General features: G+C 46.0%; 1 protein-coding gene across 3 annotated transcripts in view; it reads right to left on the reverse strand.

Moving 5' to 3' along the window:
* Positions 1-289: 289 nt before the first annotated feature.
* Positions 290-15,145, reverse strand: part of LOC133342374 (thyrotropin receptor-like) — a 46,305-nt gene continuing 31,449 nt past the window's right edge. Inside the window, exons 2-11 of one of the 3 annotated variants that reach the window (XM_061551497.1) lie at positions 13,731-13,802; positions 9,496-9,570; positions 8,905-8,979; positions 8,064-8,138; positions 5,309-5,386; positions 4,147-4,215; positions 3,941-4,018; positions 2,682-2,870; positions 1,077-1,896; positions 290-917 (exon numbers count right to left, since the gene is read on the reverse strand). In XM_061551497.1, the coding sequence (XP_061407481.1) occupies positions 438-917; positions 1,077-1,896; positions 2,682-2,870; positions 3,941-4,018; positions 4,147-4,215; positions 5,309-5,386; positions 8,064-8,138; positions 8,905-8,979; positions 9,496-9,570; positions 13,731-13,802 (2,011 nt within the window). In that variant the 3' untranslated portion in view covers positions 290-437. Of the gene's footprint in view, positions 1,897-2,681; positions 2,871-3,940; positions 4,019-4,146; positions 4,216-5,308; positions 5,387-8,063; positions 8,139-8,904; positions 8,980-9,495; positions 9,571-13,730; positions 13,803-15,145 lie in introns of all 3 variants that reach the window. The other 2 variants (XM_061551496.1, XM_061551494.1) reach the window with 2 other exon arrangements.

Genomic DNA, 15,145 nt, shown 5'->3' on the forward strand with positions numbered 1-15,145 from the left:
TGATATGCACATTCCTTTGTCAATGCGCCCAGCTTATATATATGCTCCAAGCTCGTGTGCTGTTTCATTCAGACTCTGTCGCCTCGACGGACCTGGTTTTCACCTGAGGACGGCTGCTTGCGTTGTGGCCGAAACGTCGTGAGAATTGTTTTATTATGTTTTATTTTTATTATTTTATTACTTCCCTTCTACATGACTTTACCGAAAGAACCAAGAAGATGAATCCCTGCAGTCACGAAAGCTTTAAATCGAAGCTTCACCAGTTTGAAACGCGTATCCAAGTTCCACATCTGTCGCTAAGACGTAAGAGTTTTTTATGTTCTGCTCAAAGATAGTTTCACTTTTGAACAGCACTTCGTACATGGACACCTTCAGCTTGCCCCGAGGGTCTCAGAATCACAAAAAAAGCCACGGGAAGAGATGGCGCTCCGGGCCACTCACAGGGCGCACCGCACGCACGTGCCGGGATTCGCTGCGCACGGCGGCACGACGCCGGGCACCTCGCCGCCGCCGCCGCCGCCCTTGCCGGCCGCGCCGTCCCTGCCGTTGAGCGCGACGAGCGTGTACACCGTCCCACCGCTGCCCCGGTGGCTCGACGTCCAGCTGCCGTTGCGCACGCCCGACGGGTGGACGCTCAACGCCGTCTGCCCGCGGTAGAGCTGCGCTCGCGCCTCGCAGAAGCCGAGGCGACTCAGCAGGATGAAGAAGTCGCGACGGAACGTCTTGGTGAAGACGGCGTAGAGGAAGGGATTCGCGCACGAGTTCAGCGGGTAGAACACCACGACCAGGATCTTGGAGTGCGACACCGTGATGAGCGGCAGCTTGAACGCCGCCGAGATGGCGAAGAAGGAAATGGGCGCCATGCAGATGAAGTCCGTGAAGATGAGTATGGCCATGCGCTTGGCGATCTTGGTGTCCTGGTTGCCCGAGATGTAGTTGGGGTTACGCACGGTGACGTAAATGTGCACGTAGCAGACGCAGATGATCACGAACGCCAGGACGTTGAGCGAGAGCACGGTGACCACGTAGGCCTGCGCCACGAACGTCTCGACCTCCATGGGCAGGCAGATGCTCACCTTGGAGTAGCTGCTCACGCCGTAGAGCGGCATGCCGGCCAGGACCACCGAGAACAGCCAGCCGCCGGCCATGACGCCGAGCGCCTGGCGGAAGCGGATCTTGCGGTCGAGGCGCATGGCGAAGGTGATGGCGTGCCAGCGCTCCACCGTGATCACCATGAGCGTGTAGACCGACAGCTCGCTGGCGAACACCGACACGAAGCCCGCGATGTTGCAGCCGGGCCCCGTCTGCCAGTCGATGGCGTGGTTGTAGAACTCGCTACGGCTGTACAGGTCGAACCCGGCGATGATGAGCAGGTAGATGCCCATGCAGAGGTCGGCGAAGGCCAGGTTGCACATGAGGAAGCGTGGCACCGTCGGCTTGTAGTGGCTCGTCAGGATGATGAGGAGGACGAAGAGGTTGCCGACGATCGCCAGGAGGCTGACGAACCAGATGCTCATCCGCAGGAACTCGTCGCCCATGATGTCTTCGCACGGGTTGAAAGCGTCGGGCTTGGGCAAGCAGGTGATGTCGCGCGGGATGCAGAACTCAAACGGGTCACCGCCGTAAGAGTGCTCGAAGGTGGCCGAGCCCTTGCTCTTGGTGACGCGGATCTGCTCCCCGAAGCCGACGTTGGTGTCCTCGGGCTCCTCCAGGAAGGGCAAGTAGTAGTGGCCGCTCTGCGCCGACCGGTCGTCCTCCCCGGAGCTCCACGCCTCGCCGCTGCTGCCGTTGGCGTCGATGCCGAGTGGAGGCGCCTTGCCCGGCGTCAGGGCCGCCGCCCTGCGTATGCGCGAGCGGTACATGGTCGTCTGGTTGCAATGCAGCTCCAGCGACCTTCTTGATTAAGGGCGAGAGAGTGCAAAACACACGCAAAAGCAATGTTGTGTGTGTTTTTTTCTCTTTAAACGAGCCTGTATTTTTTTTTATTTTATTAAGCAATATTTACAATTGCTTTTTAATTTGTATTTAAGCTTTTATGGAACAACTCACGGACCTGATACATCCAGTTACATTTTTCAGTTGGAGGATCTCCCATCGAAAAAAGCCGACCCAATGCAACTAAGCTATGTACCGGAGGAGGGGAGGATAAGTGATGGATGAAGGGGTAGGGGCCCGCTGCAATGTTGTGTTTTAATTATGATTGTTCTTATTTACTTCTAAGTGAGAAGGTGCTTAGAGTAATCGTCATACAGCTGCAAAGGTTTTTTCATGATTGCACTGTAAAGCTCTTCAATATTTTTGCGGCTTTTGGTTTGTCGTTTCAGAGCACAGTAGGCCCAAAGGCCTTATAAAGAGACAATAGTAATGTTTAGGTTTTATCCATGTATTGAATGTAAGTAGTTGCAAAGTAATTTAAGAGCAATTTAGAAACTTGACCAAATTAGGACTGTGACACCGACCGGTACTATTCTTTCTCGAATAATTTTCGGCGGAATCTATTTTACGTCCACCGCGGCGCAGACGGCACGTGCATTCGTGTTGGGTTCAAGGTTCCCGCAAGTGTCGACCAGGGCGGCCGTTGGGGGGGACGGCCCGTGGAAGCCTCCACAAAAAACAAAGCGTCGAAAGAAAATGAGCCACAGCTCGGCCTTGCCAAGGAGCCAAAGGGGCAAAAGGCTCACCCCAGCTGCCGCTTCATGCCGCGGAAGGCGCAGCAGTGGCTCGGGTAGGTGAGCGACGTGTTGAGCAGGGCTTTGAGCACCGACGTTGGTGGCAGATGCTTGAGGCGCGTCGCCGCTTCGGCTCGCAGGATGCGCAGGTTGTCCAGGCCCTGGCTTGGCAGGGACTCGATGGCGGTCCAAGACACGTCACTGGTAGGTCCCACGCAGCGGTGGAGGGCGGGAAAACGAGTTAGAACAATACGGGAGCTTTCTTGACAGTATTAAAATATAACAATAGGTGTTACCCTTTCTGGCAGTAAAACAGTTGTCAAGATGTTGAAACACCAAACGGAATCCTTATTCAAGGAATCCTGTCTGCATTAACCACACATGCTTGTGGTGAACATGCAAACAAAAAAACATGCTCTGAGGGGCTGGGTGGGGAGGGTGGGGAGGGGCTGGTCACCCCGTGGTGCCCTTATAAAACTCAACGTTTAACCTACTCACGCCGGCTTGTGCCCACCCTCACAGTCGGCCATAATTGCGGAATACACCACGCCGCCATTGACCCTGGCCATTGACCAAGCAACCCAACGTTCCTACCAGCTCCCTCCGCACGAATGTGTTTTAATCACCCTGATTGCTGTGGTGTAAATTCGTTCTATTCCTATGGTGCGAGCAGATGATATCCATAGGATAACCTCACTTCCCCCACAAAGAGGTTTATTGACCCCGAAGAGATGATGGACTTCGTCAAACTCCAACCAGGATTTGATGTGAATATATGAATTAGACTTATACGTTTTAAATCGTTGTCAATATTAATTGGTACTTTCTTGCTGTTTTAGGAGAAACCCCAGTTGCTGATAAAATGACAAGTCCGCCCCTTCACCAGACTTACCACCATTAGATTTTTTTTATCTGTGGGGTTTTTTTTTGTGAAGTCTTACACTAGAAAACCAAAGTGTCCCTTGTTAGAACTTAAACATCTATTGTTTATTCTGCTGTGTCATCATCCATCCCTACAGCTGTGTTGGAAAACGTTTTCTCAGAGTTTGAACGCCGAATTTGATTGACTGTAATCAACGATGGGCGATGTAGATATATATTAATAATTCGAGAATATCTTATAGTGGCCATGAACAAAATAACTCAAACTTATAAGTCTATTACATGTATTCATATTAAATTGATGTCAGTATCTCGAATAACAATAAACTATTCAACGTTCTCTTGCAAGTGTGTCTGTGCGTGTGCACGAGCCGCCCTGTTTAACGTACAGGTAGTCCGGACTTCTCAGCACGCCGGCGAAAGCGTTGTTATCGAGCTTCTGCAGGTGTTCATTTCTGTACAGCTCCCTACGCGGGAGGAATGACAAGACGGAGGAGCACAGACTTTCGTGAGATATACCGCGCGGCGCATATACGCGTGGTGCGAAATGAAATGGTACAACGTGAATGACGTGCAGCTGCCAGAGATGACTCACACTCGGTGGAGTCGGCTGCCGTTAAATGCGTGGCTCTTCACTTCTCTGATGCCGTTGTTGTACAGCCTCCTGTTGTACAACGATGTAAGCAAACGAGATGTGGGCAATCATTGTTCTGACCATCATCGTCATCGGCCATCATGAATCCACTGCTGGATGAAGGCTCCCCCAAACCATTGCCATCCCTTGTGACAAACCGGCCAGCAACCCTCCGATGAGCACGATTGGCGAGGTACGGTGCGAAAGAATTACAACGTATGTACAATAGCTTGTGACCGACCCAACATGCAGCATGTGTAAATTAAACGTGGCAGGAAAAATCTGGACATTCCAACATCAATAGCGAATAATATCTTAACCAATCCTGGGTGCCACCCCTTCGCAAACCCGCACTGACCAGTTTGGTGAAGTACGGTCAAACAACCCCCGTGAAAGACATGGCACGTGCAGGATCTTCATCCAGAAGTGGATTGACAAATGACTCTAAATTATTACTTGTGATCATTGTATCCGAGTGCACACTACACTTGGACATTGACGTACAATTGTATGATTGCGACCGAATCAGTGAGTGTCATAATATTCCAAAATGCCTGAACAAAACTGAATTTTTTTTTAAAATTGGTGATTTCTATGCGTATAACTAGAAAATGTTGAGAACCAAATTGAGTACATTTGGGCTCCCTAATTTACAGCTGGATATTAATTGGTTTTACTCACAGGGCAAGGGAAGCCGCGAGTTCTCAATTGCATGGTCATGTGATCAAGACTTCTGCAGCTGCTTCTCGTTTATCAGATCACCTACCGAGCAATGCCTTCCTCAAGCGTGCATCCATTTGCCACGCAAGGATGTTGTTGTCTGCCTATGAAGTGTAACATTACAATCTCAAAGGCAGCTAAGAGAACGAATGTGAATCCTCTACCAAGCAATTAAGTGTCCTCATACGCCCCCTTGGTATCGTCATTACGCCACTGCTATTGAATTCCATTCCATGGTATGGTCTCACATAGCTGAAATGTTTTTGTTAGTGTGCATCATCATCACTGTCATCATGATCAAATGAAAATGCCCTTAATAATGTAACGCGCAAAAATATCCCGCATGTATGTACAAGACAAACATTTCAACCAATGAACCGATGTGTTTGGGTGGCACACTCACAGTATGAGGGTGTCGGAGCTCAGGCCTTCAAATGCGTTGGCAGGAATCAGGGGCATGTTGAGATTGTCAGCCATCTCCCTGGGGCAAACAAAGAAACATTAACCCGTAAAAACAAAGTTTTTCACTCTAAATCCTTTATATGCGTGGCGGCTAGAGTCATCTCGTCCTCTGGCTTGAGATGGCTGCCACCTATGGGTCAGATGATTGTCTGCCAGCATTAAGCAATTGGTAATTAAATATTTAAAACAAATTTCCATAAACAGTGTAAAATTTTGGAAAAAAAAATTCACGAAAATTAATTGTCACGCACAACGAGTCTGTGTGCAAAATGTCAGTTCGATTGGATAACGGGAAGTGTGTTAAAAAACGACCGAAAGATTTGCACGGTCATAAGCAAGCAAGCAAGCACACAAGCACGCAAGCACGCAAGCAAGCAAGCGAACTAAATATAAAGGATTTAAAAAGACGTCACCCTATCAGCGGACAGACAATGGCAATCGGACACTGGTCAAATCCCACCTTGGCTAATCGATGCGTGCATGCATGGCAGACACGTGGCTCTCGGATCGGAGCCTTATTCAATTGTCTCACGATGAGAGCAAAAAAAGTTGAACAAATTAACCCTTCAATTTTGATTTAAAGCTTTCGTGACTGCAGGGATTCATATTCTTGGTTCTTTCGGTAAAGTCACGTAGAATGGAAATAATTAAATAATATTAATATAAAACAATAAAAATATAAATATAAACAATAAAATAATTTGTTTTATATTTATATTATTTTATTGTTTCCCTTCTACGTGACTTTACCGAAATAACCAAGAATATAAATTAACCCTTCTTCAAGGAGGTGTTTCTAGCCCGCACCGGTCGCTCCATCGTACGGCTACAATCCATTCTGTGATTAATGTGAGAGTTCTGGATCATTTGGGGTTAAGAATATGGTTTCATTAATTTAGATTATTTTAAACTGAAGGACCTCCAAATGTAAAAATATTTTACTGTGGCCAAGATGAGTTGTACATCGATCAAACTGTCTACCTAATATTTACAGTTGGTCTGGAAACCCCTTCCCCCAGCCATCTGTACTGTTGACTTCCTATCCCTGTTCAAGCCCAAGCTGAAGACCATCTTTTTCCCACTGCCTGTGACTACTTCTCTTATTAAAATAAGTATGCCCACTATTTATGTATAGGATCTTGAGATGCAGTTACAACATAAATCAAAATAATATTGTGCAGTAAAACGTCCCAAATCTGGACTCGAGAAAGTCAGAATTTGATGCAAGTCAGAAAGAATGGCCAAAGTAATTTCCCTGCACTTGACAGGATATGGCTTAAAGCTCCACGCTAATACATTTTAATGAAATTTGAGATGCGCTTGTCAACAATAGGAAATGTAACATTCCTTCCCCGATCACTTTGATGAATATTTTACAATCCACATGCACTTGCGCACTATCAATTCTAAAGCTGTGTACTTATCTGATGGAATTTGGTCAAATGGAATTGGGTAAACCCATTTCCTTGGACGCCACATGCTATGTTGGTATGCTCTCTCGTTTTTTTTTTCCCCTTCATATTTGAAATGTATTACGCACATAAACAAAATAATTCTCTTTCAGAAAAAAAAACGTTCCCACATTTCCCGTCCAGTGAACCTCAGCCCCTCCACATTTGCTTCAGGGTAATTGTCGGATTTATTTAATGTCATTAAATTATTCATATGGAACTTCGTACCCGTGGGCACACCACAATGAATGGAAAAAGAGAAAGAAACAGCAAGAGGATGGGATGCTGTGACGGAAATTCCCCAAAATGGACAAAGAGGGCACGGCACAAGATGAGCAGCAGCAGAAACGAAGAAAGAAAGAGGGCCGAACAAGACAGGGCGGAAGGGGAGAAGGATGATGTCGGAGATGAGACAGTGATGATGATGATGATGATAGGATAGTGAAGAGAGGGAGAGAGTAGGAAGGAGCAAGACACCTGTGAACCGCACGGAACAGAGTCTGTTTTCACAGGGGGCTGGGAGAGGGGAGGGACTACGTGTTCGTTAAATGTGCTCGATGTTAATTACAGTAATACGCCGGTTTACGTCCGGGATACGTTCCTGAAAGATGCACCGAATATCTAAACGATGAAAATCAAAGTGATTTACAGTGTCGGTGGAGGAGAAGGCTGAGGCGACAGATACAAGAAAGTACGGATGACGCCGTGGGGTTGAGGCGACGCAAATCAGTTGTGGCAATTATGAAGTGACGACTTGAGACAGTAAATATAGCTGTGATGGTCCCACCTGATGACGGAAACTTGTGTTGCCTCCGAAACGTCGTGATTTATTATTTATTTCTATTATTATTACTATTATGTTTTACCGACGTGACTTTACCGAAAAACCTAAGAGTATGAATCCTTGCAGTCACGAAAGCTTCAAATCGAGAATTAAGTGATGACGTATTTATGAAGCAATAAAAATAAAACGGGTGAGATGTAAATCGGGGTATCACTTTACACAGAAATGTAATGTCAACGTATTTATTTGCAGGATGCCAGACATCTCCAGTAACGGGGAAGATTCTCGGGCAAAATGAGTGCGGCTGCGAGGCGTTTCACTGTGTTCACAGTGCAGGGCGCGTGGTGGTGGTGGTGGTGGTGACGGTGCAGCTCGCTTTGGAGTCAACAACAAATCCGGGGTCACTCGGCGCGGTTTTGGAGCCGGCGATCAATGCGGCCAGCCGCTGGTGATGCACTCACAGGATGAAGCCCATGATCGTGGAGCGGACCCATCGCAGGTTCGGGAAGCTGCTGATCCCAGTGTTGGTGATGGTGCTGAGTGACAAACAGAGCAGAGCGGCGTCAGCGATGCACAACGTTTGGTGCCGCGGCGGCGAGATGTTAACTCCCGACCTCGACGCCTGTTGTATATTTGGAGTTTGCATGTTCTCCCCGTAGTAGTGTGGATTTTCTTACAGGTCTTCCGGCTTTTCCCTCCACATTCAGTAACATGCACTTGGAGTATTTGGCTGTTCTAAATATCCACGCGATAAGCCACTTGGTCGAGCCCACTGAGGTTTTGACTTATTTTTCAGAAGCGATATAATGGTCAACAAATGCCAGGCCAGCGGGGAAGAATAGACCAAGACACCACCCCAAGTGATGCTCTCTACAGCTCCCTTCTAGTGCAGGCGCTTCTACCTGCAGTGGTGGTAATCCAGCAATTGCAGGTCTGCACCTTTTTCCTTCTAATTGTTTTTCGTCGAACATTGTGCATTGTCATTTATTATTCATTGTGCCCGTTTCCTCGCCTCCAGACAAAATCTCGTCAATATGTTTGGCCCCAAGTGGAAATGAGTTCTCGTCCGATTTCAATGGATATTCAATGCTCAACTAACACCTGCTGATACGCTAATTATGGCAGACATTAACAACGCAGGAAACTTCGCGGCGTTATTTATGAATCGGTGTTCATTTTACCAAGAACATTTTCTGAACAAAAAATTAGCGCAATGAAGCAAAATATGCCCAAAAGGAAATGTCATGTAAATGTGAATTAAATAATAAAAACACGTATTGTAAAGTCGTCAGGAGTACTTACAGATACTTGAGATTGGGGAGGTTTTGGAGAGCTAGCGGATGTATGTGAGTAAGATTCTTTGCGTGTTTAATTTCTCTGTAAATGGAAAGAAAAAAAATCAACGACAAGAAAGAAAACTCACACCCTCTTTAGAAAATAGTACAGAATTGAAATAATGAAAGTACAGTCTTTTGTCCGACAATGCGTGTTTTCACAACGCAAATTGGATATAATGCGATGAATGTATATTAGGGAACACCTTTTTTTTAAACGCGGATGCGAAATGGATATAACTTGATCGAGCAAGCGCATCTACGTCACGCGAGTAAAAATAAGCGGTCGTGTGACTGCCGCGGTGTGGCACCATCACACAAGGCATCGGGATGCTGCTGGATGCTTCTACAGTACATGGCACCCACGTGCCTCAATCTCTGTTCAGCCTGCGCACGCATTTCACGTGTTATCGCGGACACTGACTTGTACTAATTTTAGACAAATTCATGCAATGAGCTTCAAGTGATCGCTCAGCGTGAACAACAAACAGACTTGAGAGTGCTACTAAATGATGTGCCTGCGGGATTAGCGGATGTGTGTCTGCGTTGCAATGCTCACAGGTACTTGAGCTCCACGAGGTTGGAGAAAGCATTCGCCTGAACGTGTCGCAGCTGGGTGGCGATGGAGAAAAATCTGGAAACAGATTGAGAGAAAGCATCAAAGAAGGTGGACACGGGGTGGGTGGGGGTGGTGTTGGTTGAGACTGGAGGTGGCAGAACGAAATCATTCTCGGAGGCTTGGTGGTCGGGCTTCTACTCGACCCTTAAACCCGCCAAGGTTTAATCACATAGGTACCGCCTTTGTGGGGAAGGCACTCCTCGTCACAGTAACGTGGAATTTCTACAAGTATTTTCAGGTCTGAGAAAAGGAGAAGGCGCGGCACTCCACACTCTTTTGAGCAGGAAATCGCTTTGGCTTGTGCGTAATATATCAAGTATGTGCTATATATATACTGCCCAGGCTTTTTTTACAGGGTGTAATGTAATCCATTTGATGGCAATAGCAGCTTTTGTTTTGTTTTTGCCTTAAACATTGATGGTGTCAGGTGACCCACAAATTGCATCAACAGGGCTGCCCAAAGAGACCAAATATGGGCTATTTTTCACGCACAGCTGGAAAATACTCGATTATGGTTATGTTGAACGCTCAGTTGTAGGTAGAAAATCCGTCTGGCTATAAGCGACCACAAATGTCGTTCGAAGCGATTTTTCAGCGACTGAAAATTCAATTAAATAAATCCGCCGTGACGTGCGGCTGAGGTTTGAGGCTTCCAGTCGGCGTCGGGAGGGCCCCAAGTGCCTGTTGCGTTTCGTTTCGACGGCCGTTTTATAAAAAACAATTTTTTTTTATTCACCATCCCAGCTGGTGCCAAACTAAATCGCTTCTCAAATCCCTCCGCTTTTGCGTGAAGTGTTCGACTTTCCCCACCAGGGCCAGGGCCAGCCCCACCCCTCCCCCCCTGGAAGGAGCGGCGTGCCCCCCTAGCGTGCCCCCCTAGCGTACCCCACCCCACTCCACCCCCCGTGTCGTAATCCCTCGCCTTCGTACAGGAGGGCGCTCTGTGTGCTGCGGTTGACGCGAGGTCAGCGGTCAGGAGGCGTCTTGCGGGCCCGGCCCCTCCACTGAAAGACGGCCACACTCCTGGGGCAACAGTGCCGGCCTGGAGCCAATTTTTTACCGCGCGATATCCAATAGCTTTCCCCAACGGGACCCGTGCCCCCAGGATTTATCCTGGCCAACGTTTTGGACTAAATATTTTGACAGAACCGCGGCACCAAAAAGGAGGGTTCTTTTCCCTTTCTGCTGCCCGTCTCCAAAGCGGTGGTTAATGGGCCAAGTGGAGAAATGTTGCCAGGGAGGCTCTACGGCGGCTCATAACGCAGCTTAGCATGACATGATTTTCCTGGAAGAAAAAAAATTGTACGTTTTCATTGCAACTCAAGCAAGCACCTAAAAAACGGGCCTTTGTGTGTGTGGGTGTTACAGGGCTGCTAGGCAGCTGGCTTTGTGAGAAGGCAACACTGAGATGGTATTAATCTAATATTGCCGCGAATCACATGGTTGTGCGAGCCTTCATTGTTCAATTTCCCTTTCAGTGACTGCAGACATCTTTACAAATCATTAAAGGCTTTCAGTTTCTGTGAAGCTTATAAAAGCTAATGTATGAATTACCACCGCATTTTGACGACTTTCATCCAAATGATGTGCTTTTGATTTAAACAATAAACTTATTAAATGTACATCTTAGCTGAAAAACAGATTTACACCTTTTTTTAAAAAAGATTTCTCAAACAATGAGTCACGAAGATGAAGTAGACCAAATGCATAAAGAATTGAATCTTTTTTTACGATGAATTTGGCGTCGTGCTGGTGAACAAGAGCGGAGGTGGTCTCTTGAGTTCACGGATGGCAGGGACATGAAGATAATGAACGCCTTTTTCAAAATGAGAGAACATAGAAAGTGGACAACAAAGAGCCCAGATGGGGACACTGCATGGAGAGATTAAAAGAGAAATTGTAAATAAATAAATATTGGATTGACCTGATTCTGATGGACAGTGCTCAGCTTTAACAACACACAAAGGGGTGCGTTACACGGACTAGAACTCCTGAGCCTCATCCAGACCACCAGCTCAGTAGAACTAAATGTTTGGCCGTTTATTTATTTATTTATTTGACCAACTCAGAGTTGGGAGAATGCAGACATCCCAACAAGCAGCAATAAAAACAGCCTCAACTGAAGACCAGTTCGTTCTCGTTTAGGTTCATCAATACATATTATTGGTTCTTTCGGTAAAGTCACGTGGATAGAGAATAAAAATGTAATGAAATAAAAAAAAATTAGCTTAAAAATTAAGCAAAAAACTCACGACGTTTCGATCGCAACACAAGCGGTCCTTCATCAACACACGCGGTCTTCGTCAGCAGAGAGAAGACTGCTTGTGTTGCGATTTGATTTTCTATCTATGTGACTTTACCGAAAGAACCAAGAATATGAATTCCTGCAGTTACGAAAGTTTCAAGTCAAAATTCATCAATACAGTTATCAATGTTCACTGCCGCAACAGTATATGCTTCTGGGAATACCATACATGGAGAGGACGAGTACCTTTCCACTATGGGGACTACATTAGCACGTTGTGTGTTGTTAAATCTATTTGTTTCCAGCCACCTTATTGGTGCTGTTGTGCTGCATTTTTTCATCATTTACAGATTTAAATTACAGCCCAAAGGTCTCTGCCTTCAGAAAATGCAACATAGGAAGTGATCACACAGCCAAGTGTGATCGATGCAAGTAACATTTCAATATTACCAAATGTATGTATGTAGAAATTATTTACTACCGTACGTAGCCAACCGTGCTAATCGGATATACGGGAAATTGTTCATTACGTTCATAAACAAGATGGTTATTATAAAAAAATCTAGTCCAGTTGGTAGGAAAGGTGACACTGATTCTAAGCAAGCAGATTCTAATCACTCATGAAGGATCATATGTGGATGTCCCCACTATCAACAATGGAGAAAAAAATTACATTGTAAGGAAGATAATGGGGGATGGGAGGGGGGGGAGTAATATAGAAAATATAAGACCCAGAATACCTACTAAAATCACCAAGGAATGTCTGTCCTTAACACTCGTGACGTCACTCCACATCGACCAGCCCCCTCATTAATATTCATGAGCAGGTGACGTCCTCCAAATGGACACCCCCCCCCACCCCTCCTCATTAATAATCATGAGTGGGTGACGTCACTCAATATGGAGTACTCCCCCCCTCACTAATAATCATGCGCAAGTGACGTCACACCACATCGAACAGCCTCCCTCATTAATAATCATTATAAGGTGACGTCCTCCAAATGGACACCCCCCCCCCAATTCATAATAATTAGCGGGTGACGTCACTCCACATGGGGGGCGAGGTGCCTCCTCCCCCCTCCTCGGCGTCAACTCACAACCCTCACTACAAAGGCAGAACCCTCACGTCACGTGATCTCCGTATTGCTGTTGAGACATCAAAGTAAAAAGGACGTCGTGATGAACAAGGGATTATGACCTTTAAATTATATAGGTCTGTGTCACCGCGCCCTGACACATTGCACGCGCATTAATGGAATGAATATCACGTGGCGGTCTGCTTTTCGCTTGCAAGTTTCAGATTGGCTGCAATACACCCGTCCTTGGATGGGCAAAAGGCGAGTAATTGGAAGAAAAAACCCCATCATTATCTAAGTTACATTCATCTAAAATATTTCATTCCCATTGTTGTTCTCCCTCCACACCTCCGATTAGCACAGTTGGCTACATATGGTGCGAAAGAAGTTAAACATACATACAAAAGCTATTGCTAAATATATTCCTGAGTAATTGTCAGAACTTCCTAAGTAAAATGTAATTACCAACATACTTCTTGCGTAACCAACGGTATTGTAATCACTGTAGATTGATGTGCATTGAAGGCATTATGCAGAGTAAAGTTGCAACGATTAGAAGACTCATAGGCAGCTTTTGTTGAATAAACTGCAATTGAAAACTTTTAAGTAAAATATATTCATACTGGAAGTATATTAAAACACAAAAACAATGCGATAGAAACAAAATACAATTCCAAGTGTTAGGGGAAACGGATATTGTTGTTGTGGTATTGTGGGATTTCCTATCGTATGGTATCATGAACATTATATCACAGAAATCCTATTACAGACACCACCGAGCCGGAGTGAGCCAATGTTTGGATGCAGCACGGGCTGTAAACGCAAGTCGCAGGACAATGCAAATGTGCACTCACATTTTTGTAATGTTGGGAAGGTCACTGAAGGCACCCCCCGGAATTTCTTCTATCATCGTGTCCATGAACCTTCTGTGTCCAGCACAGAGGGGGGGGGAAGCACATTTGCAACAATCACTGGAAAATATATATTGACAAAATTAAATAATAATACCGGCAGCAGGTGAAATACTCTTAAATACAAAGCACACAAATGCTGGCGTGTTGATGAGATGTCACGCACTCAAGTTCGATTCTCGCTCACGGCCAACATCAGCGATGCACTTTAGGACTAGATTTAAGCATTTTCTTTGGAGCTGCTTATTGTGTTTCATTTGTTGCCCTTCATCTGCACCTCTGATTAGCACGGTTGGCTTATGCACAGTGTGAATGAAGTTCAATATACAAAGATCCCCCGTATAGCCTGAACAGACTGTAGGGGCAAGTGCTGTTAGCGAGCACCTATGAAGGCCGGAACGGTACATGTTTTATTATTTTATTATTTCCCTTCTACGTGACTTTACCGAAAGAACCAAGAAGACAGAAGGCAATTGCCACACTCCCAGGGTTATGCAACTCGAGGTGGTTACCGGGTCACTGCCACGTAGGTAATGGGCACACTTTTGACGAGGTTACGTCTTTTCAGTTTGGAAATTTTTCTGAACCGTCCGAAAAAAAACAAGCCGTTCCTGTGTAACATTTAGAAAATGAAAAAAGTTCGCTGTGTTTCATGAGGTTGCCGTAAATGCCTTTGAACGTGAACACTTTCAGTTGTGCCTGTTCAGCATTCCATAACTTAAGTAAAGAAAACAGATATGGTTTCCGTCGTCCATTGCGAAGCACAATAATTTAGCCCGACTGTAGGCCCTTCAGGCTCGTAACTCGAAGGTCAGAATGAACGTTATGGAGTTTAGTCATCTGCTGTGTTCAGTGTAAACAGTATAATAAACATGACATGAAAAGCTTTCTGAAGCAACGAGCACTTGCAAAGAGGTCGTGAGACTCGCAGCCGCTCCGCCGTTTTTTGCCACAGCCGGTGGAAAGTGAGCTCCACAAGGAGCCTTAACAAGGTCACACAAGCAACATCTCACACCCATAACTGCCTCCCGTCCCCCCCCTCTCAGGCACCGTTTCTACGTTTTCCATAAACTTGGCTGTCATCACGGGCTGGAGGCCAAAATTCAACAGGCCAGTTTCACTTTCATGGGCCTGGCCTGAATTTTCTTCATCGCAGTTCGGAATGAGCAGAAGTTCAAATGTATTACGGTCAGTAATGTTGTGGGCCGTGGGAACATTTCACATACCATTTAAAACTATTAAACTAAACTATTACACTTTTTTTTATTGTACCAGGTAAGGCCTACTGAGCTATACAAGCCATTTTTTGGAAGCGACCTGGACACAAACGATAGCTCAATGCTGTGGTTTATCATGTC

The sequence above is a fragment of the Lethenteron reissneri genome, chromosome 14 (assembly GCF_015708825.2).
Source record: "Lethenteron reissneri isolate LAM-NWPU_2019-01 chromosome 14, ASM1570882v1, whole genome shotgun sequence".
Taxonomy (NCBI): Eukaryota; Metazoa; Chordata; class Hyperoartia; order Petromyzontiformes; family Petromyzontidae; genus Lethenteron; species Lethenteron reissneri.